Genomic DNA, 24,959 nt, shown 5'->3' with positions numbered 1-24,959 from the left:
TGGGACTCCGCTAACACAATTCCCATGAGCAAATAGTAGGATTTTCTTTTTCTTTTTTCCAGGAATGCATAAAAGAAAATGAAGAATATGCAAATGGGGGAGAGGAGCATTAATCGACTCATAGTAGATCGAGGAAAAAGAATTTATAAAGCAAGAATTCCTTACCATCCTTACTATAATTGTTTTGCTACCCTGTCCTCTCAATTATCTTTACAGAGCGTATAAGACTTACCCTATCACTCTTGTTTCTATATACAGTGCCCTCAATCCACAGACTAAGCTCTTTGGCTGCAGCTGGTTTATTTGGTAATGAGTGTCCAAACAATAGATGAGAACTAACTAAATACCCAAAATCTAAGATATAACACACCCGAATTAAATTTTTCTGTGGACAAAAACTTCATACCCAGGCTATGCTGCCGAGCGAACTTGTTGAAATCATTGACTCTGCTTATTCTTCAACATTCAAGGAATTGGTGGGTCTCCGTTGAGCTTGGCCAACTGCAACCCATAGACCATCCCAAAACACCAAGGATTAGATCTATACTTGAGCTAGCATTAACCTGAGAGAGAAACAATTTACATCAAGACTTCAGGCAGGAAAACATTTAATGATGGTATCAAATTGGAAATGAATCTGATGTACTACCAAACATTCCAGGTTTCCTTCAACATGAAATAACATGACAGCCATTCCCCTCCCTCCATCAATCTCAGCCTGGTCAACATTAGTCAAAGTGTTACATAATGACATATTACTAACATACCAATAGACATTCATTCACCCGAGTTTTAAATCAATATCAATCACTCACCACGCAAGAACATATAGCAATTCCTGCAGCAGCCAATGCAGTAGTCACGTTAGCCATCATGCCTGAAATTATTGTTGGACAAGAATAGTTCAGTGAAGTGATGTACTCATCCAAGAAATCTACACTTATAAGAGAAGTGTTGTGAGATCTTCCTTGGTGTATTGGTGGAGATTTTAACGTAACAAGATTTCTCAGTGAGTGCTTTGGTAATAGAAGAATGCGACCAGCAATGTTAGATTTTTCAGAATATATTTTCGAGTTGAACTTAGTGGATTTACCAATGGCGGGGGGTACATGTACGTGGGCGAATAATCAGACGTGGTCTCGGTTAGATTTTTTCTTAATATCTCCAGAGTGGGAAACTCACTTTTTGGAGGTTTGGCAGAAGAGATTGCCTCGGCTGTGTTCAGATCATTGGCCTATCATGTTGGATTGTGGGGGGATTCCAAAAAGACGCCGATATTTTAAGTTCGAAAACATGTGGCTAAAGTTGGAAGGTTTTGTGGATAGGATCCGATTGTGGTGGTCTTCCTACCAGATTCAGGGTACTCCTAGTTTCACTTTTGCGGGCAAATTAAAAGCTTTAAAACAAGATTTGAAGATTTGGAATAGTCAGTCTTTTGGTAACATAGGGGAACACCAGAAAAGTAAGTTAAGGGAGATTCATGAACTAGAAAGGTTACAAGAGTCCAGAATTTTATCACAGGAGGAATTAGCCCAAAAGCTAATGCTGGTTGCAGATCTTGAGAGGACCATTCTACTAGAAGAGATTTCGTAGCGGCAAAAGTCTAGAGCATTATAGTTGAAGGAAGGAGATCGAAGCACTAAGTTTTTTTATAGGGTAGCCAACTCTCACAGGAGATCCAATAATATTGAGATGCTGAAGATTGATGGGGCTAACTGTAATGATGAGCTTGCGATTAATAATCATGTAGTTGATTTTTTCAAATAGCTACTAACTGAACAGGAAAGTTGGCGGCCCAGGCCTGATGGTTTGCTTTTTTATTCTATTGGGCCTATGGATGGTATTCGATTGGAGAGGCCTTTTGAGGAGGCCGAGGTTTTGATGTGGTGAGGAAGATGACTAAAGATAAGGCTTTGGGTCTTGATGGGTTTTCTATGAGTTTCTTTCAAACTTGCAGGGATGTGTTAAAGGTAGATCTCATGAAGGTGTTTCAAGAATTTCATCTGGTTGGAAAATTTGAGAAAAGCCTAAATGCCACTTTTTTCGCTTTGATACCAAAGAAGGTTGGGGTGGTAGAGATCAAGGAATTCCGACCCATTAGTCTGGTAAATGGGGTATACAAGATTATTTATAAGGTACTTGCGAACCGCCTTAGTGAGATTGTAGGAAATATAATCTCGAAGCCCCAAAACACCTTTGTAAAAGAGAGACAGATTCTAGATACGGTTCTTATAGCAAATGAATGCCTGGATAGTAGATTGAAAGCTGGCAAGGCTGGGATTATCCGTAAGTTAGACATGGAGAAGACGTATGACCATGTTAATTGGGATTTCCTCATCAACCTTCTGGGGAGATATGGTTTTGGAGAGAAATGGCGATCTTGGATCCATTGGGGTATATCTACGGTGAAATTTTTAGTGTTGATAAATGGAAGTCCAACAGGTTTTTTAATAGGAAACGAGGTCTAAAATAAGGAGATCCGCTGTACCTTTTACTCTTTGTTATTGTGATTTGAGGCTTTGAGCAGAATGACCTCAGCCCTGGAAGCTAATGGGCGGGTGACTGGTTACTCGATTGGATCCCCGAGAGGGGCTTCAATTAATATTTCTCATCTGTTGTTTGCAGACGACACTAATATTTTGTGAGGCTAACCATAATCAGGTTCGAGTATTGAAGGCTCTTCTACTTTGTTTTGAAGCAGCATCGGGTTTGAAAGTGAATTTGAATAAATTAGAGATGGTGCCCATTGGAGGGGTACAACACCTCAGACAGTTGGCGAATACTTTGGGGTGTAAGATTGCCTCACTCCCCATGTCACATCTTGGTCTACCGTTGGGGGCAGCCTTGAGAGCGGCCTCGATGTGGGATACAGTGATTGAGAAGGTAGAGCGTCGTCTAGCAGGTTGGAAGAGAATGTACCTATCAAAAGGAGGTAGGACTACCCTAATAAAGACTACATTATCTAACCTACCGACCTACTACTTGTCCTTGTTCCCATTCCTGCAAGTGTGGCACTCCGGATTGAGAAAATTCAGCAGGATTTCTTGTGGAGTGGTATAGGTGAGGAATTTAAATTCCACCTAGTCAAGTGGAAGAAGGTATGTAGCCCTCTCTCTAATGGTGGTTTGGGCATCAGAAATCTGAGAATCTTTAATCGGACGTTACTTGGAAAATGGCTGTGGGGATTTCATAAAGAACTAGAGGCCCTATGGAAGTTGGTGATTGAGAGCAAATATGGGAATTATGGGGAGGTTGGTGTGCCAATGAAGCGAGAGGGGCATACAGAGTGGGGTTATGGAAACATATAAGAAGAGGGTGGGGGGTTTTCTCTCAACATTCAAGATTCTGTCTTGGAGACGGTACTAGGATCAAATTCTGGCATGATTCTTGGAGTGGTCATGATGCACTAAAGGAACTATTTCCTGAACTCTTCAGGGTCGCAGTTGCTAAAGATGCTTCAGTGCAAATGTCATGGTGATAACAGGGGAACACATCCAGTGGAACATCACTTTTAGTCGGGCGGCAAATGATTGGGAAATGGACAGCTATGCAGCCTTTTTCAGTATGTTGTACTCTTTCAAACCGAACAACCAGCATACCGACTTATTGTGGTGGATACCTACAGGTAAAGGTGTATTCTCAGTTCACTTGTACTATAAATCCCTTTCAAATGAGCTCCCTGTTCAGTTCCCTTGGAAAAGAATTTGGAGACACAAGGCGCCCCTCAAAGTAGCTTTTTTTGTGTGGACCGCTTCCCTGGGCAAGATCCTCACAACGGACAATTTGAGGAAACGAAGGGTGATCATCACATATTGGTGTTGTATGTGTAGGAATGGGGTTGAATCGGTGGACCATCTTCTACTGCATTCTGACGTGGCTAGACGGTTATGGAACGAGGTATTTAGTAGACTAGACTTGAGATGGGTTATGTCCGAGACAATAGTGGCGGTTTTGGCTAGCTGGATAGATTTACGAGGCAATCAACGGATTAAGGCTGTATAGAAGATGATTCCTATATGCATCATGTGGTGTGTGTGGCAGGAGCACAATGATCGGACCTTCAAGGACAGAGAGATTGAGAGAGGAACTAATAGCTTTCTTTTTTAGAACTCTTTGTACTTGGGCCACAACTGTTATTTTTAGTGGCCAAAATTTCCATGACATCCTTGTATCTATACTCCCTACCTAGTTAGGGCATTCTTTGTACTTCATATGGCATTTGCCTATTCTTTCATTAATACACTTTGATTACTTAAAAAAAAAAAAAAAAAAAAAAAAAAAAAAAAAAAAAAAAAAAAAAGGAAGTGTTGTGAGAAATCATTTCTCGACTCTAGGGGGACTCACCACAAAAAAGTATGATGGAAAGCTACAGAAGATTTTTACTTAATAGCATGAACGAGTACTCCTTCAAATTTATATGGGTGGCTTAAAAATAGGTTAAGAGTCAAGGAGGAGCCATGCATGCGACATGCATCATATCCCCACTTATGTTCCAAACCAACTTTTGAAGCAAAAGGAAATAAAGCATGCTTTTGTGGAGTGAATAAAACTTACCTCTTCGATCTATGCACACCACACAAAACCATTGGATGGAGTGCCCTTCAAGATTGTGCCAAGATGCAATCTTGCTGGCTTGCCAACTTTCCAAACTGGGCAAGACTTCTTTGTACATTGGAATGTTAGCTTGTATCATTTTAACAACACCATTTCCTTGTGATAATAATTCCCCTCCAGCCTTCAAACTTACATGTTGCACATGCTTACTATGCTTTCCATTGATCTTGGGGACCCGAATATGTCCATTTTCTGGGGACAACATTTTCCCAAAATTCATAAGGATCTTATCCCACTTAGGTCTTCTCTTGGAAGGATCTGGAAGCTCTTCTGCTTCAATCTCCTCTTCAGAATCAGTAATGAAATCCGTTACTGTATCTGCTGTTATTTCAGCAGCAGATAGCGTGGCTTGCTCTCTTAGAAACTACACACAAGATAAAATGATAAGTATTTGAAGAAAGGCTATCATAAATATGAGCAATGTGGCATCAATATTCAACATAACAATGCCTACTTTGATGATTTTGTGTCTGGCACTTCGTGTTTTAGCATGCTGCAACCATTGCTTGTGCCTCTGGAAAGCTGATTTGCTTGAGAGAGCCTGGTAAGTTAAGAAATTGTGAATCTTCAAGAAGTTTATGCAATTAAGTATCGCCCAAAGAGTACAAAAAGACTCGAATGCTGCTTCTTGTTTTGTGTTTGGAATCATCTGCTGGACAACTTAGCTTTGATTGAATGATACACAGAATACTGGAAAAATATTACCAAGCACAATATTTTGAAGAAGAAACGAATCTTGTCATCATGATGAAAACATATGGCTCATACATAGAAAACACTGCGGTACCACTTTGTTTGCATCCTGAAACAAATATGCAATTTTTAATGGAGATGCAACTTATATTTTTCCTTTATTGGCTTACCCAGCATGCACAAAAATTTTTGTTGATAATTTTCGATTCACCAGTAGTGATGCTTAAGAAGTACTGATTCTCATAGGTTCTCTTAAGGCTCCAGCAAAAGCCACGTGTCACCAGCTTAGCATGCCTGGACATGCAATGCACAAAGTCCCCCCACTTGGATGACATAATCTTGATATGTCGATATGTGATTGTCAAATTTAAGTGAAAAATCATGAAATTTTCCCATGTTCTCTTATGCAAAGCTAAGATACCATTTAACCAACTTGATTAATACTAACATTGTAGGTGATTATCTCCACAACTTCTGCATTTGCAAGAACATGCATAGGAGAAACGAGATTCCCGTTAACCTGCATAAAAGAAAGTCACACACCACACCTGAGATTTTCTGAATTTTTGTTCTTCGATTGGTTTTGGCCCCAAATGAAAAACAAAAATCATATGAGTCCAGATTCAGAAAATACCTTTGCAGCAACCATCTTGTTACCAATTTCAGTGTGTATCATATAAGCATAGTCAATAACAGTTGCCCCGTTAGGCAGGTTCTTTATCTGTTCATAATGACAATGGAAAAGAAATTTCAGTATGTTCTTTATATGTAGAAACTATGTCCGTCTTTCCTCATCCATATTCAAAAGATAAAACAAAAGAGAAAAAAAATGGATACCTAAAGAACCCCACTGTCTTACCTCTCCCCTTGGTGTAAACACAAAGACACGGCTACCCAACAGGTCTCTAGTGATGGTGTCTACAAATTCCCTAGAGCTCATGTTGCCAACAAACTCCTCTTGCCATTCTCTGATTGCATTGAGCCAACCAATCTGGAAGAAACAAAGGACTTGAATATGAAGTTAGCATTCAAGTTAGGGGCTTTAAGGGGTTCGCCACAAAGACCCTTCAAGAAGGAATTGCAAATAATCACAGTTTGTCAAGGAAAAAAGGTTAAGTACCCGGAGAGCAATGTTTGCATTGCTGAGACAGACAGTATTTCCTCTCGAACTTCTACCATTTGGCACCGTATCTCCAGCTAAACCAGTTGCAAATAGTCTCCCACTATAATGAGCAGCAATGCCTCTGTCGGCTATAAGGTCCATCTCTTCAGTTCTTATCTGCCAAAAAGTAGATAACCCAAAGATGAACAAACACATCAGAAGTAATTATATAATAACTAGAATAAAAGAAATTAGAACCAAGCCTTAGAGGCACTAAGAGAATAGAAATCAACAGAACAAAAGCCTTCTTTCCAATTACGCAGGAAAAGGGAATTGCTCAATAATGATCATCCAAACTACCTGAACTTCTAGCCTAAACATGCTCTCATACAGAAACGGAATCACCATTGTGTGGAGACTTTGATAGCCATTAGGCTTTGGGGTTGCTATATAGTCTTTGATCTGTAAAAAAGTAAAACCGATAAATTGATATACATCAATCTCTCTCTCTCTCTCTCTCTCTCTCTCTCTCTCTCTCTCTCTCTCTCTCTCTCTCTCTCTACCAATTACTCTTCAAAGAGAAAAAGCAGCAGCATACTCACAGCTCGAGGAATAGGGGTCCAGATTCCATGAACCAGCCCAAGAACATGGTAGCAAATCTGTGAGAAATACAATAATTGGAAAAAGGATTAGTAAAAGTATACATAGGAGTAAAAGACACCCAAATCAGGGCCAGGATTTACCTGCTCTGGACTGCATAAAGGCCCAACTCCAACACATTGCTTTGGTTTTACTATAATACGAAGCTGTTTATGACAACCAGGAAGAAGTATGTGAATAAGCAGATATAAAAACATCACGTATTCTGCCTCATAAGATTTTAATTCAGTTCAAGGAGACAGGACAACAAACCTGAGCAATTTGGTTAAGCTCATTTATACAGCCTTTAGATTTGAGGAAAGCCCTATAGATACTGCAAGTAAACAACAAAATATCACTTTCAAGGCCTGTAGAAAGCCCTACATAACAACACTTACAACAGGCCATCAGAGAAGAAACCTAAAGGTTGTTTCAGAAAGGAAAACAAAATCCCTTGAATGTAAGGCACACTTAGCATGAAACAAAATGATGCCTCACTTGCACAGGAAAAAGAGAGAGAAGAGAAAATGACGCCTCACCAAAACATCCACACAAATCAAAGTCCAGAGCTCTTCTCCCAAGACTTCTTGGGATCGTAACAGAGCTCTTGTGTAAACACGCCCATACATATAACCAATATTACAACTGGGTAAGACGTTACTGCAAAGTATGGGGTTGATTTTCATGTTGCAATTCTCCACATAGTATAATGCACGACCTAATCAGCTACTTAATCACAGATGATAGACTTAAAAGTCTACAACAAGATGCATATAATAAGATCAGATGTAACAAGGATCATGGGTTGAAGCACAAGCAGATAAATAACTGAATTAATTGCAAGTAAGATCGATTCATGGTCTGACCTGTACGGCTCTTTACATACAGCTCGAACTTCAGTTTTCACAGTCATAAGGTCTAAGAACTGATCATCCTCAATCTTCTTCATCAAAATTTTGTTTGCCTGATTCAAAGAGACAAAGTCCTCATAAGTAAATCCTGTCAAGACAACATCACCTGGAAAGCTCCTGAACTTAGATTGCCGAAGAGGTAAATTCAAACATCACATGCCATAAAAGGTGCCACGCAATTGATAATACTGTTAGAGCTCTATTCAGTTTTGACAGAGAACGGCAATACCTCCACAAGTTCTTTCTCATGTTCTTTATAGAAGTCTGCAACTCGTCTCTTAACTTTAGCATAATCTTCAGCATTGGTGTACATGAAGGATAGGTTTTCAAGCTCCGCCTGTAACAAAGGGACCCATATGTTAATGGAATACAATGTAATAGGACAACATTCCCAAAAAATGTTAGTGTAAAAAATATTTTGTTGGCATATTCAACATTGAAACTTAAATCCAACTAAGTTGTAAAAAAATTGGGTACTATTTTGAAATTGGAACAAAAAATGTAAAAATCTGAGAGTTTGCTAGACCATTGTAATACCCTGGCTGGTATACCAAAAATTCTAGAAAGTTCATGAGACCTATGCTCCACCAAAAATTGCGATATTGAGTTCACTAGATGCATGTAAGATCTTCAATCGAGAAAACTTGTTAGAATTACGTATTTAAAAAGGATTCTTAGTCCTATTTTGAGCCATACCCATACAAGCACCCTTATACACAATTTTTTTGTTGATGGGTATTATCTTCAGATGTCCTTAAGAACTTTGCGAGAGAGAGAAAATTGTATGTAAGATTGAGTGTGTTCAAGCAAAATTTCTCTCTCCTTATACACAAACCAGCACCCTTATGTTTCTTTGACTATCCTTAGATCAGAATTCCAGTTTTGAGAACAAGTTTGTTCGTGATGCCAAGAAGAGGTCAAAGTTTTAAAGCTATTGTAGGGCAGAGATTGAGTGACTGTAAAATCTTCTTCTATAGTGGAATTTTCTTTTGAAGAGTTCTTCGAAAGTTTTCCAGATTGCCAATAAAGTCTTTGTCTTGATTTATTTATTGCTTTTGATATGTTGATTCCGTTGATATTTAGTTGCTAAAATATCTTGATCTATAGAAGATTTAAAATTTTTGAATTTTTCATAAAACACCTATTCATTTCCTTCTAGGTGTAATTTTGGGCCTGCCCTAGATTTCCAAATATCGGTTCTATCCTAAGTTTAAAATATATATTATATATGTATAAGATACAATATGAAAATGCAGATTAAATTAAGAGCAATGGTTGCAACTCTGGGTAAGAGAGGTAGTCTGGGATCATTGTTGCAACACTTGGTCAAGATGTGTAAATCAGCACAAAAACCCCAAGAAAACCCAAACTTAAAAGTATAACTTTATCATGTTTATCATTCTAAACTTTGACAACATGCAAAAACAATAAATTATGAATTTCATTGAAAAAAAGTGATGGTTGCTTTTCATTTTTTGATAAGTAATTAGAGTATTCAGTAACAAAAAATCGTTACTGTCAGCATGGTTGCTGACAGCATTATAATGTGATTACAGAATATGAATGAGACATTGTGTGGAACTCTAACAAAGTATGTATGAGCTCATAAAGAACTACCTTAATTTGGTACATGCCCAGCAACTTTGCTAGAGGAGCAAAGACCTGCAATGTCTCCATTGCTATGCTAGACTGTACAAAAAATAACAATGCCAATAATCAAGAAAAGAGTCAATTGGTAGCTAATATGAAAGCAATAACACACCACCTGCTTATGTGGGGGCATGTAAGAAAGAGTTCGCATGTTATGTAATCTGTCAGCTAGTTTGACAATGATAACCCGAACCTGAAACAGCAGTCCATTCAGTCTCAAAAATGGTTTTCATCAGAACCAGGACAGAGCATTGACAAATATCATAAAAAATGGTTACCTCCTCTGTCATGGCAAGAAACATCTGACGCAGGTCATCAGCTTTTACATCTTGTACTGAATCAGTTTTATTCTTACAGTTTAGTTTTCCCAATTTAGATACCTACTCAGCAAAGAGGAATATTAAAACGACACAAGCTACCAATGAGCAAAGATAACTATAGTTAGCATCTATAATTATACAAAGTACCTTAGTCTCTCCTTCTACAATACGGCGCACGGTAGCACCAAACTCCTCCTCTATTCTTTCAAAAGTAACAACATTTGTATCCTCAACAGTGTCATGCAGTAATCCGGCAGCAATGGACTCCCAATCCAATTCCTAGAAGGATAAATTGGATTCAAATTTGACCACAGATTTTGCTTATATTTTTTTTTTTTTTTTTGATAGGTAATGCTTATAAAAAAAAATGATGGCAGATTGCAAGACAAATATTATTATAAAGGACAGCATATATTTTAATTTTGTAAGACTCACAAGTTGGCCTAGTATACGGGCAACTTCAACTGGATGAATGATGAAGGGCTCTCCACTTCGTCTTCTTTGGCCATCATGAGCCTCAAAAGCCAGCTATACCACAGGAAAGCTACATTTAGATATGACCAACACTTCAAAAGATTGGTTTACAAGAATGATAATACTAGGATTTCATGCCAAGCACATAGCTTACCTTAAGAGCTTTAAGGACCAACTCTAGTCCTTTAGGTGGAAGGTATGAAATAGTGGGCTTAAGATCCTGAGGATCAGAGGATCAATTTTAGCATATAACATGAACAAGAGGGAAAACATAAATCCATGTTAAATACCATTATTGTTATAATCACAAAGAGATGTCATGTTGAACAACAACTGGACTATACCTCCCATAACCTTTCCGGAGAAACCTCATCAAATGCATCTGAAGAGAATGATGAAGAACAGCACATTTGCCATCTTTTACAAGCAACATGAGGCAAGCTTGGTTTGAAGTGTCTTCCAAAAAGATCAAAGTCGGAACCTTCACTAGAATACCAACCTCTTTCATCAGAGGATTCGCATCTCTGGAAGAGGATAACATGGCACAGGTTTTCCAGTTAAATTAGCTAATGCAAGCCAGTTTCTATAATCAGCATACCAGTAATCCCAAATACATACAACAGTTCTTGTGCAAGTGCCATTTTTGTGACAACAGCATTGTAACTTTGGAGTGACGAACTTTTATAAGAGACAAGCATCACTTCACAAACAAAAATCATTTCAAGATTTGAGTTTTGTAAGAGAAATATCTTCCACAAACAAGAGGTTTTTTATAACATAATTTGGTCTGGCAAAAAGGGGGGCAAGTGTCCGTGAAATCTAAAACAAAATAAACAGCACTTCTCATTCTCAAAGATTTATAAAGATTCTAAAAACGTGCCAAGTTTATATTAATCCTATATTAAGATACTGCAAAAACTTCAACTAATTGCGACTCGCAAGAGACACTTTGATGCTTCCCATGCATTAAATCAGCATCCCAACTTTAGCTTAAAGTCTGACCTCAGTTAAAAGTTTCAAATTTATGGATAGAAGCAATCCTCTCGCACAAAAATCCAAAGTTTTGAACATGACAAACATAAAATAGATTTTGGAAACGCATTTGAACTGACAGGAACCAAAATTCAGATAATACGTCTCCTAAGGCAGTTCAAGGAACATTACAGAATTACTCCGGCATCTTCTTCCATTTCGTCCGTAAAGCGGCGAGGAACACTGAGGTGGGTGAGCTGTGCTCGCAAGGAAACCGGTCAAGATCCTGGGCGCTTTCCACGCGCACGATAGAACGTTACAATCATATCTTCCACTCCCATGCCAATTTGGTGATTTACACGCGTTAACGCATTCTAACGAAACTACAAGATTTACATAACCACAATTTTCAGTATTTCGGAACCCCATGGCCATAAGACAAAAATCCAAGATACCGTATTTACATAGAGACAATTCTTAACGGTAGCTGAGAAAACATTACAATAGCCAGAAAAACCAAAATTGACTCAAATAAGCGGCACAGTGGTACTAAGAAAACTTCACTGGGTGTTAGTTTGTTCTTTTTTTTTTAATTCCTTCTCGTGCTTCAAAGTTACAAACATTGGAAACCAATATTCGTGATTTCAATTTCCTGAATTTTCCCACATTTTCTCAGCAACCAAACAGCGTAGACATGCATACCTGACATGGAGGAAGCAGAGGCCATTTGCAAGTGAACAGAGCAATCTCATTGAATCAAGCTCAGCATTAAACAACCCACAAGACGCACACAAGAAAACCTCACCAAGAATTCACAAAAATGAAAGCGAGGGCCTATCAAAGACTAATTGCTCAGAGCTTCATGGGCCAAATTAGCGAAGGATTAGAAGAGCGTTCCGTGTGCAAGCGAAACTTTTTGTTTTCGGACAAATAAGCGAGGGATTGAAACGAAGGAGGAGGCGAAAAGATAATTTGGAGAGAGAGAGTGGTCGATAGATACGGAGCTCAGCCGAGGCCACACAAATGCCGTTTGATAAAGATATTTTTCCTCTGTGGGTTTAATATTAAAGGAAAGATTTTTGGAATTTATTTTGTGAGGTCCGTATTTTAAAAAATTATACAAATTAATCTAAAACGCAATCTTGTAAAAACTCCGACTGAACTTATTTTTCTTTTTTCTCCCCTATTTTTTAAAAAAATAATGATAAAGGGAATTTTATTTTCAAAATTTTCAAAAAATAAAAATATACTTCAATGATTTTCTTGAGTAGGCTTTAATATATCATTGAAATAGGTCCCACCCTCTTGTATTTGCAGGTTTGAGACTGAATGTTAGGACCTCTCATCCTATTGATTAATGTTTCCTGTAATTATTTAATATATTTATAATATGCTTGTTTTAAAAATAAAAATAAAAATAAAAAGTTCCCCAATGATAAAAAGATATAATATGTTTTTGAAGTTCTTGTATTCTTTGTGCTGATTATTTCTTCCGGTATTTTGGATTTAGAATAGAGTAATCATGATATATGTACAATTTTTTTTATAATTATTTTATAATTTATTTTTAAAAAATCAATAAAATACGTAATTCTATTAAAAATAAATTTTAATATTTCAAAACTATTCTCTATTTTATATAGAGTTAAAAAATTATCATTTTCCTTTTGAAAATGTTGTGGAAACAATAATGTGCAAAGTGGAGGTTGGCCTAATAGCTATATTTAAAGAACGTACAAAACACAGATCATGGGAAGCTGTAGGCACAATGGTAGTGTGTAAGCACCGACTTGTTTGTTGGGAAATTATCACGTCAGTGCTTAGGTAAGGGAGGGTTTAATGCGGAGTTTCAAAGGATTTGAATCACCATACGGGGGCCACGATAAACCCACTTTAAAAGGGTCACTAATAATGCTTTAATCAAGCAAGTGTGTACTTTTAACCACCATTTTGAGGCACTTTATTCTAAAATCCAATTTTTATTTCTGCTTCAAGACCATAAAACTGCTTTAATATTTTGTTTACCTAAATCAAATAGCTAATTTCCTCACGACATTACACATGATAATCAAAGGGGCACTAAGAATAACGTGCGGTTTATTGAATAGTCAGATGAGATGATATATTTCATATAAAAGTTGATAATTGAATAAAATATTATTAGAATATTATTTTTTAATATTATTATTATTTTAAAATTAAAAAAAATTAAATTATTTATTATATTTTATATAAAAATTTTAAAAAAAGTATTTCTCAAAACAAACGGAGTCAAATGTCCCACTTTCCTACTAAGAAAATTTCAAAGAAAAAACCACATCGTCCTAGAAGAGCATATTCATTTATATGAACATTGACATAATACATATAATTTAGACCCCCGTAATGATTATACCAATATCAACGCAAGATCCCCCTAATTTATAGTTGCGGCCGGCCATTTCATTTTTGGGGCACGAAAATCAGGATGTAATTATTAAAGTGTTGAATAACGAGTATCTGTCAGATAGTGTATCAAGGGATCGAAAACAAAAGTGCAGTAAAAGTTAATGCTGCACTTTTTATATATTCTGTAGCTGGTGAGATGGGGGCACCCATGATTCCATGTACACGATCGAAGAGAAAATAAAATAAAATAACTACAAACTGATTCTAACGAAAGAAAAGGGGGGAGGTTAGTTAACCAGAACCAGCTCCTTTCTCACCCCCACCCCTCGTTTTTTGGCTGCTACAGTACTGAGGATATGCCTGTGTCAAGAAAAGCATCTTTCTGTAGCAGTACTGTTTTATGGACTTTGGAAATGAAATGTCAATTCTTATGATATCAGATGGGAATGTTCTTCTTTATCCATTCGAGAAAAAAACACATGGTTTATCATCTACGTGTGGTTGTTGGGGACCGGAATGAGTCGTCACGGCACCAAAGACTATAGGTAAAGACTTGGGTTTTAAGTCGGCCGGAAAGAAAAGGATAAGCGAGGAGAAATTTTACAGTTTTGGACGTGCTGAACAAAGATGATTGTTGAGAATTAATCTGGCTGAAACTACGAGGTTAATCTCCTAGTCCTAGGCAATGTTTCTAAAGGATCACGACTCTATATATATACGTTTGTGTTAATTGCTCCGATAAATTAGAGATTTTTGTACTTTGGTTTTAAAGATTCAATATTGTTTTAGAACAATTAGAACGTGCTATGAATAACTCTGCAAAAAGTGTGCAGTCAGTCTGGGGAAGGTTCCATGCATCATGTTACAAGCATGCATGGAACCTGATTTATCATGCAAACCTCGAGCCTCATGGCCTCGAATCAGCTAGCTCGAGCCTCGAACATGCAACGATATGCCAGGCCGGATTGATAATTTGAGATAGAAATTAAGCTAGCTAATTGAATGCTAAGAAGTATATTTTTTTCCAAACACCCTATCCACATCACGGACTAAATTTCAACGTTGTGCTTTTAATTTGTAGAAATTGATATCTAGAGTAGGAAGAGTCGACATTTTGAATTATGAAAACGTTGCACAAAGTAAAATTTCTTATTTGAAATCTGTTATTGATCATCCTCCCCTTGAACGACATCAAAAGGGGATCGAGTAGCTATAGGTAATTGAAAAATAGCAAAATAGTTTTATAATCACTTGACAGCATGACCTGTCAAGAGATATAAAATTACTCTTCTTATTTGAGCTTATTAAAACCATAATATATGCAGCACGGGCTGCATGCATCTGCCGCTTATCAATACATGAAGATCTCGGTTATGCTTTCTGCTGTTTTCTGTAATTTTCTTGATCACATTCTCCCTGATCTGAAGCTTTTATCTTCCCTAGCTCCGGGGTTAATGGCATCCTCAAGATAAATGTCATGGATGCGAGCCATATATAATTGAGCTGGGAATTTAGGGCTCCCCAGTGAACTCTGCGAGTGTGAGACTCCTCATTGTATGGTAATTAGGTGACGATAATTGCATATTGCAGAATCTTTCTTGTTTAAGAATTGAGATCACCTGAAAGAAAAAGAAACGTTAATTGTGGCTTACTGTCTTATCTATTTCAAAAGTAAGAAGATTGATAATGGGTTAGGCAGATTTTGAAGTACCTCACTCATGCATGGACGTGAATCTGGCCTACTAGTTGTGCACTTTGCAGCCGCACAAAACACTGTATGAACTCCATATGGGTCATAATCCTTGGAGTCATCATCCAGAAACTCCGGGAATGCTCCTTCCAACAGCAATGGTCGAGCCTGCCATTTACAGAGAAAAAAGCATGCTGAGATAGAAGTTGGGATTCTTGACGTGAACTTTGAGGATAGAGAGACCATGTCACTTTCAAGATCATGATTTTAATAGCCTTACTAACCCACTGAATCGAGCTTTCATCATCTTCGGTGCAGATATTCGGCAAAACAACCTCAAGAGTAGAACTCCGAAAGCTTGGACGTCGGATTTTACTAGAGACATTGTTTCATGGTCCAATAAATCCTTAAGACGGCACCTGTTTTCACTTTTCACCGAAACTAACTTGTTAGTTAAAGTAAATAATCAGGCAAAAGGGGTACTTTTGGTGGTGCTTCAAACAAGCTATAATAAAGACTTCCAAAACTTGGCCTGTAGTTTAGCTGTAAACCTGTTGGGGGTTATTTAGATCTACAATCCTTGCCCTAGATGAAGCCACTTTTCTTTTCCAAATCCAGATATCTGTTGCATTCAGCCACAATCAATTACGAAAGAGAAACGTAATTGGAGCACTAACATTGAAACCTCGAAATAAGCACTTCTGATTTGGGATAATTTTCACCAGTGGGCGGAAGTTAAATGTCAGAAATATGTTGATTGGTTGTAAGTCACCATGAACTACGGGGCCTCCGGGACATTCTTCATGCATGTATCGAATACCTTCAGCAATCTTTATAGCCATGCTTAGCTTATCTCCAAATCTCAGTTCCAACTGAGTCTCCCCTGAGCCTGTGTTTTGTAGTGCATAAACAGCAGATAATATATCCCATCATTGGCTACAAATCAACAGATTATTAAGAGGAAAAAAAAAAAGGAACTGTGAAAACGGAGAAGAGAACAGAATGAATTCACCAACACAAGGTATTTCCACTACCTAATGAAGTTTTTTAAATCTGTGGGTTCAAGAACTTACCAGTAAGATACTCATCCAGGTTCCCCCAGCATTCTGCAAAGGGATAGACCAGAACAGCACAATCTTCACATGACTTGTGGTATCCTATCAACTCCTGTATATGCTTATGTTGCATGGACACAGCTGATGTTTTTTCTGCTTCAAGAATGCCATGACTACAATCTCCCCTGAATACTTTTATCAAAACTCTGGACTGACAAGCGAGCAGGTATCCATCATATAAGGAAATGTTCTGATACTTGGCGTTGTTTGTGAAATTCCTTTTAGGCCCACATCTGATCGCCGCTTCGATTTCTTGCCGGGTTAGCTGCCTTGGTAATTTTGGCAAGAGATTGGCCAGAGAAGGTTTTTTTGAGGATATTTTAGAACGTCGAGAAGTTTCCTTTGAAGGTGAAGGGAGCTCCATTTCTTTAAGATTTTCACTTTCTCCATGTAGCCCAGACATCGTTTCATCATCTCCTTCTCTGCTTGAACTTGCAACAAGTGATGCTGGAGGAGGTTGAGACTCCGACAAGGGATGATAAACATGGATTTCCACTACGGATGTTGTTGAGATATTAGTTGGATTTGGTTTTAATGAAATCTTCGATTGACCGTTAACAAGCAAGCGATGATCAACACGGGCTTCTTCATCATCACTTTCGAAAGATACCTTGCAATCTGTTCCACTCCCTCCATGGTTCATGGTTTCAGCAAAGCTCCACCAAGGCTCATGTTTTCGACACAGTTCTGTTGTGTCTCCGGCCTGTCTAAAAATCACACAAGACGATATTTAAGTGGTTCAGCAATTTGCTTATGTCCACTGGAGCCTCTTTTATAGAATTTGTATAAGATTTACAAAAACTCTACAAATTTCTATCTCTCTCTCACGTACCCTCTTTCTCTCTTGTTTCTCTTCTCCCACTGCCACTTTCTTCACAACTGATCTCTCCTATTTATAGGAGAGAGCAGCCTACAATTTCTATGTTAGGTGCAGCATTTTATGACTCTGCATTAGAGTGAGTGGGTGGGTGAAATGGTGGTTGCAAACAGTGGGTGGGCGGTGGCTGCAGACAGTAGGTGGGTGGTGGCTACAGACTTGGGTTGATTCAACAATCACCCCCTCCACCCAAGTATGCCATACCAGGCTGCTTGCAAACTGATTCATTCTTCAAATGAATACACATCTTTCTTTGACATGAGAGACTTCTGCTATCGAATACGCTCCACTGCACCCGAGGGTGCTTAGCAGTGTACAATATTGATCAAGTCCAAACAGTGTTGGAACTTGATCCCTGTGACGTCCTTTGTCAATATTTCTGCTGAATTATCTTCAGTGCCAATCTTCTAAAGTTTGATGTCATCTTCTTCTAATATTTTACGTACAAAGTGAAATCGGACATTTATGTGTTTTGTTCTAGAGTGATACACTTGATTCTTGGCCAAATGAATTGCACTCTGATTGTCATAGTAAACGGTAACCTCTTGCTGCTTAAAGCCCAAATCTGTTACCAATCCCTGTAACCAAATAGCTTCTTTCACAACTTCTGTTACAACCATGTATTCAGCCTCAATTGATGATAGTGCAATTGTCGATTGCAAAGTTGATCTCCAACTAACTGGTCCTCCAGCCATAGTGAACACATATCCAGTTGTCAATTGGCATTTGTCAAGATCACCTGTATAGTCTGAGTCAACATATCCAGTTACTAGACTATCTTCACTCTTCTCGAATTTCAAACCAACATCTACGATCCCCGCAATATACCGTAGAATCCACTTAGCCGCATGCCAATGAACATTTCCAGGATTATGCATATAGTGACTAACTAAGCTAACGGCTTGGGAAATATCAGGTCGTGTACACACCATGGCATATATTAAGCTTCCAACAATACTTGCATATGGAACATTCCTCATGTAGTCCCGTTCTTCATCGGTTTTAGGAGACTGCAATACACTGAGCTTGAAATATGGGGCCATAGGAGTACTCACCGGCTTCGTCTTCGAGTCGATGTTAAATCGTTGTAGTATTCCTTTCAGATACTGCTTCTAAGTAAGGTGAACTGTAACTTTCACCATATCTCTACTGATCCCCATCCCCAATATTCTTCATGCTTCTCCCAGATCTTTCATTTCAAACTCATTGACTTAACTGAGTTTTTAAGCGATCTATCTCTCCCTTGCTTTAACATACAATTAACATATCATCTACATATAAAAGCAAATAAATGAAAGATTCATTTACAAGTTTTCTGAAATATAGACGATGATCGTATTGACAACGAGTGTATTTCAGATCCATCATCAAGCGGTCAAACCGCTTATACCATTGCCGAGGTGAATGCTTCAAGCCGAGGTGAATCCTTCTGGTTGAGACAGATAAATCTTCTCTTCTAGATCATCATGTAGAAAATATGTCTTTACATTAAGCTGTGCTAATTCAAGATCATATTGTGCAACCAAAGTTAGCAATATCTGAATAGATGAATGCTTCACAACAGGAGAGAATACTTCACTGTAGTCAATTCCCTCTGTCTGACTACCAACCTAGGTTTGTATCGCACTCCATTTTTAGCAGCTTGATCATCTTTCTGATTGAAGATCCACTTACAGCCAATTGTCTTCTTTCCTTTTGGAAGCGGCACAAGCTCCCAAGTCTAGTTATGGTGAAGAGATTGCATCTCTTCATTCATCGCCTTTGTCCATTCAACTTGTTCACTGGACTATATGGCTTCTCTATAAGTGGTTGTGATCTCACCCCCTTTAGCTGATAATGCATATGTCACATAGTCTACAAAACGTGTCGATATAGGTTTCTCTCGTCTCGATCTGTTGGTTGCTATTGATTCAGGTTGACATGGAGGTACTGTGTTTGGATTATCAACTTCATCTTGTCCATGCTTTCCCAACTTCTTTGAAGTAATAAACTTCACACCATGTGAATCATCTATAGTTTCGTCATCACTGCTGCCTTCATTGGAATCTTTATACTTATGTGACTTAAGCATCTCAGATTCGTTGAATGTTACATCTCTACTGATGATCACATTTTTGGACTCTATGCACCAGAGTCTATACCCTTTTACACCGGTACTAAAGCCCAAGAATTTTGCTTTCTTGGCTCTAGGATCAAGCTTACTTTCTTTAGCATGATAGTAAGTAGGACATCTGAAAACGTGTAAAGAGTCATAATCAGTAGCATGTGTACCTCTCCACATTTCAGTGGGTGTCTTCCCATCATTGGCAGCTACGGGTAGTCGGTTGATGAGATGGCAGGCATATGTCACAACTTCAGCACAAAATTTCTTACTGAATCCAGCATTCAGCAACATACATCGCACTTTCTCTAATAAAGTACGATTTATTCGTTCTGCCACACCGTTCTGCTACGGTGTACCTCGTACCGTGAAGTGTTGGACAATTCCTTCTCTCCGGCATACTTCCATGAAGGGGTCTGAAGTGTACTCACCTCCATTATCATATCTGAGCTGCTTGATCTTTCTGCCGGTTTGAGTCTCAACCATTTTCTTCCAATCAAGGAAGATTTTCAGCACTTCATCTTTATTCTTTATCGTATACACCCACACACGATGAGAATAATCATCAACAAAAGTTACAAACCAATGCTTACCTCCCAAAGATGCATTTTGGGTAGGTCCCCAAACATCGGAGTGCACATAGTCAAGTATTCCCTGTGTATTGTGTACTGCGGTTCCAAACTTGATCCGCCTCTGCTTCCCCAATACACAGTGCTCACAGAAAGACAGCTTACCAGTCTTGGCACCTTTGATTAAACCTTGCTTCACCAGTGTTTGCAAAGCCTTTTCTCCAGCGTGTCTCATACACATATGCCAAAGACTGGTGGTGTCGGCATCAGTCTCATCTAGCTTCTCACTGCATGTGGAAGCTCTTCCATCAACAGTACTTCCTTGCAAGAAGTACAAATTTCCTCACCTTAAACCCTTCATTGCCACCTGAACTCCCATTAGTACTTTGAAAGTTCCGTCTTCAATAGTGATTCTGAATCCCTTTGAATCCAGAGATCCCAGTAAGATGAGATTCTTCAGCAAGTTCGGAACATACCGAACTTCTGTTAGAGCCTTGATGCTACCATCATGCAGCTTTAACCGAATGCTACATATTTCCTGAGTCTTACAGGCACTGTCATTGCCCATAAGTACTGCTCCACCCTCAATCTTTGTGAAGTCAGTAAACCAGTCCTGATTGGGACACATGTGATAGGTACATCCGGAATCCATAATCCATTCATCGGAATGAGAAATGAATGATAAACTTATCAAAGAAAAATCTGAATCATCATCTCTGTCCACGATATTAGCTGTGGAGGGTTGATTCTGCTGTTGTCCCTTCAGCTTGGGACAATCCTTCTTCCAATGTCCTTTGTTGCGACAAAACGAACACTCGTCTCTAGCGAGCTTTCTGCTGACTGATGAACCACGTGATGTGGCCCGAGTTTTTGATTGAAAACCGTTCTTCTTTCTGGGATACCTTGACTGTGGTCTCCCTCTTGCTGTTAGAGTTTTACTTGATGTATCTTGTTGTACCTGCTTATCCTTTTTTCAGTACTCATTGCTAATTAAAAAACTAGATACATTTCCAAAACTAATCTTTTCCTTCCCATACAATAGAGTAGTAATTAAATGCTTATATGTATCAGGCAAGGAATTTAACAAAAGTAAAGCTTTATCTTCATTTTCGATTTTAACATCCAAGTTTAACAAATCAGCAAGAATTTGGTTATAATTATTCAGATGTTTAAACATTAAAATACCTTCACGAAATTGGAATCTGAAGAGCTTCTTCTTCAAGTGCAAATGGCTCTCAATGCTCTTCTTCATGAACTTATCCTCCAATTTTTGCCAAAGTACCCTAACATTTGTCTCTCTCATGACATAATACTTCTGTTCTTTGGTAAGGCATAATCGGATTGTACTACAAGCTTGAGTATTAAGCTTCTTCCAATCCTGATCAATCATATCATCTGGCTTTCCTTCCAACGCAATATCCAACTCTTGTTGGATCAAAACGTCCATGACTTCACACTGTCACATGCCGAAGTTGCTTGTTCCATCGAACTTCTCAACTTCAAACTTGGCATTTGACACAGTGGACCGACGCTCGGAACTACTGACATTTTCAGAGCTCCTATCTCTTCCAGATCATTCCATTTGAAATTAAAAAATTTAGACACAAAATTTCAAAACTTTAACCTTACGGATGAGTCCGGAATGATCCAAATAGTTGGAAAGCACTATTTGATCGTTGAAATCGAACTCCAAATGGCTTAGATCAAGCCCAAAATAGATCTGAAAATGGACGGTCCTGATCGTCTGGCGCGGGGGCGCGTGGGAGCATGTGGCTCAGTCGTCTTCAACCTCCGATGCGCGTGGGAGTGTGTGAGTTTCAGTAGATGCACGCGCCAATCTTCTCGGGGCATGTGTGGGCTCTTTCGACCTCCATTTTTTATTCCATTTGCGGCAACGGATTCGTCTCGACGCGAGGAACACCCTGGAGTTGTCAAAAATTGATTTTGATCAACTTGAATTTTCAGACAACTCGAACCAGAGCTCTGATACCAATTGTTGTGCCTCCGGCCTGTCCAAAAATCACACAAGACGATATTTAAGTGGTTCAACAATTTGCTTACATCAACTGGAGCCTCTTTTATAGAATTTGTATGAGATTTACAAAAACTCTACAAATTTCTATCTCTCTCTCACGTACCCTCTTTCTCTCTTGTTTCTCTTCTCCCACTGCCACTTTCTTCACAATTGATCTCTCCTATAGGAGAGAGTAGCCTATAATTTCTATGTATGGTGCAGCATTTTATGACTCTATATCAGAGTGAGTGGGTGGGTGAAATGGTGGTTGCAGACAGTGGGTGGGTGGTGGCTGCAGACAGTAGGTGGGTGGTGGCTGCAGACTTGGGTTGATTCAACAAGCTCCTGCTAAATATAGTTTGTACAACGTACTCAAAAGAACGTTAGATGGAATGAATTAAAAGAGGTAAGGTCCCACTTGCTGACAAAAGTTACAATCTGTGGGAACAAAGATTTTCTGCCATGATATGAGACAATTAACCTGCGAAGAGGGAGATAATTTAACAGCTCTTCAACATGCTAATTTACCGAGGGTGTACCTTCTTTCTTTGTTTGATCTCTCGAAGTAGGATGATGTTCTTCAATCTTCACCCTGATGAGTAGCTAAAAGTATGCTCTCCTAAAAAACAATCACCTGCACCAGGTCATCATTTCCATGGAAGACTTTTCAATCCCAGAAAGTCTTCCAAACAGCTTGCCCGATACTTATCGATCGATCTTCCTTCTACATAGTGGCTGCCGTCACTACTGATGATCGATTTATTCTATATGATCATAGTTCAGTCACCATGATTCTATATAGAGACAGCCATCCAAAATGATGATGAGGCTATGAGGCCATGACTCTTTCCTCGTTTTCCTGATCAAGGAAAAAAACAATTTTCATCGGTTGTTTTTTAGTTTATCCGTTTCTTGATTCGTTGGCTGTTTCGCAAGCGGTCATTTCTGTACCAATACCAGGTTTCAGCCTCGAAAAAGGTGTCTCCATCTCTCATGTTTACTCTTGTTTTCACCATGGAGTGGAGCATCCAACTTTGATCGGACCGGACAGGAAATCTTCCATTGTTTTTAGAGAAATGATATTTACAATCATGGTTGTGCAAACATTATATAGTCTTTTTTTTTTCAAAATAAATTAATATGAAATCTATATGAAAAAAAAAATAACTTTTTAATCATGTATTTCACTCTTTTTCAAAGCGATTACGCAACGTTTACACACTCCACGACTATATATAACATTGGACGGTGCTATAGGCACCGCTGGTGACTCTAGGCTGGCTCCCGCTAGAGTCACCGTTAGGCAAAATTTTTTTTTTGTTTTTTTTAAATCATTTTTTAATACTTTTAAATATTTAAAAAATATATAAAAAAATTCATAATAATATTAAACAATTTTTTCTTAATCATTAAGAAAAAAAAAAGGAGTTGGTCAATGGTAACAAGTGGGAGCAGGAACCACCAACAATAGTCTTATGGTGGGTTTGGTTGTTGAGAAGTATTGAGAAGAATTATGAATAGTAGTAAAAAGTAGGTAAAAATTAATAATAAAGTAATTAATAGTAATAAAAAGTAGGTAAAAAATAAGGAATAGTAGTAAAAATAAGTAAAAAATAATAATAAAGTAATGAATAATAATGAGAAGAATTGAGAAGTGTTGAGGATACCTCAACACATAAAGACAACCTTAGTGTTTTCCTATAACAGTACTCTTATTTTCTACTAAGATTTTGCCACTTCTGTACGTCTATGTTCGTAACGACATTCGCCTCTAATTAATCGTTATTCCATATAGTACTTTCGATTATGTAAATTATCAAACAGCACGTGAAGGAACTTAATAACTACCAAGGCTGAGAAATATATGCATATTTGAGACCATCACTGCACCCACCCTCCTTTCTTATAGAGGTGTCAAATCGTATTAACGAGGCGTGTTCATGTCGTGTTAAAATATGTATATGATATTATAAAAATTAACCAAAATCCAACCCATTAAGTTTATCGTATCAAAATCTTAAACCCTAACACGACCCGTTAACATAACGGGTCGTGTCGTGTCAACATTTTTGATCTATTAGTGAATATTAAGAAATAGAGTTTCAAACTGTTTATGTAAATGGATTGAATAGACTCAAAATTAACTCGTTTGACCTGATTAAATTTAGCTTAATTTTATATAAATATTAAAATCACAATATATATAAAAATTATAAAACTAACTACAAATCTAAAATTACTATCCAAATAATAAAAATATCAAAATTAAGATTCTAATGATTTTGATTTTAGGTAGAATGGTATAATTATAAGTTTAACTTTCTTAACGTGTCATAACGGGTCAAAACATATTAACCTGTTATCAACCCATTAAGCAATTGTGTCTTAACGGGTCAATCCGTTTTGATCTAAACCCATTAAAACTAAACTCTAACCTGTTATTATTGTGTCGTATTTTTATTAAATTAATGAGTCGTGTAATATATTGTCACTCATATTTTCTCGACAGCATTCAATCAAGGCTGTACAGTACTACTACTGCCAGCTTAGCTTCTTCCTTTATTTATGTTATTATACTTTCTTGTCAGAGAATGAGTACAATTCAATGAGACAAATATAAAATAGTTACATGTAATAATTTAAATTTTATATGTATAGGTTACAGATATATAACGATGTACAAAATGAATAGGCTCTCTGCAGGAATTTCTTTTTCTTTTTTCCATTCTTTCTTTCCCTTGTTTGTTGTTTTTGAGGAAGCTATCGTGAGAAAATTAGAGTAACAAGAAAAACCAAAAGAGGAGAGATCGGCTTACCTGCTCGGAGCGAA

General features: G+C 37.9%; 1 protein-coding gene across 2 annotated transcripts; it reads right to left on the bottom strand.

Moving 5' to 3' along the window:
- Window positions 1-126: 126 nt before the first annotated feature.
- Window positions 127-12,419, bottom strand: LOC122314871 (putative GTP diphosphokinase RSH1, chloroplastic). Of its 2 annotated transcripts, none has more exons than XM_043130502.1 (24): window positions 12,078-12,419; window positions 11,568-11,758; window positions 10,748-10,927; window positions 10,558-10,623; window positions 10,365-10,457; window positions 10,077-10,208; window positions 9,888-9,989; window positions 9,725-9,802; window positions 9,577-9,648; window positions 8,189-8,296; window positions 7,915-8,012; window positions 7,322-7,382; window positions 7,153-7,215; window positions 7,012-7,068; window positions 6,770-6,871; window positions 6,428-6,586; window positions 6,167-6,298; window positions 5,942-6,028; window positions 5,756-5,827; window positions 5,069-5,155; window positions 4,555-4,978; window positions 816-877; window positions 650-718; window positions 127-563 (listed from the first exon to the last, which is right to left on the bottom strand). In XM_043130502.1, exons 1-24 carry the CDS (start codon window positions 12,100-12,102, stop codon window positions 459-461), a joined length of 2,625 nt encoding a protein of 874 aa, XP_042986436.1. In that variant the 5' UTR covers window positions 12,103-12,419; the 3' UTR covers window positions 127-458. The 2 variants fall into 2 exon arrangements, with proteins under 2 accessions (XP_042986436.1, XP_042986437.1); XM_043130503.1 differs by having other exon boundaries at window positions 816-838.
- Window positions 12,420-24,959: the final 12,540 nt, after the last annotated feature.

This window comes from Carya illinoinensis, chromosome 7 (genome assembly GCF_018687715.1).
Source record: "Carya illinoinensis cultivar Pawnee chromosome 7, C.illinoinensisPawnee_v1, whole genome shotgun sequence".
In the NCBI taxonomy this organism is placed as follows: Eukaryota; Viridiplantae; Streptophyta; class Magnoliopsida; order Fagales; family Juglandaceae; genus Carya; species Carya illinoinensis.
Note: the sequence above shows the minus strand (reverse complement) of the source record. Positions and strands in the feature narration are given on the sequence as shown.

Bases quoted from the DNA above. Each gene is read 5' to 3' on its own strand.
- LOC122314871 (XM_043130502.1), bottom strand. From the start codon at position 12,102: ATGGCCTCTGCTTCCTCCATGTCAG. The intron at 4,979-5,068 runs GTAGGCATTGTT...TCTTGTGTGTAG, and splicing joins CCAGACACAAAATCATCAAA to TTTCTAAGAGAGCAAGCCAC. The intron at 564-649 runs GTAGTACATCAG...TTTCTCTCTCAG, and splicing joins AAGGAAACCTGGAATGTTTG to GTTAATGCTAGCTCAAGTAT.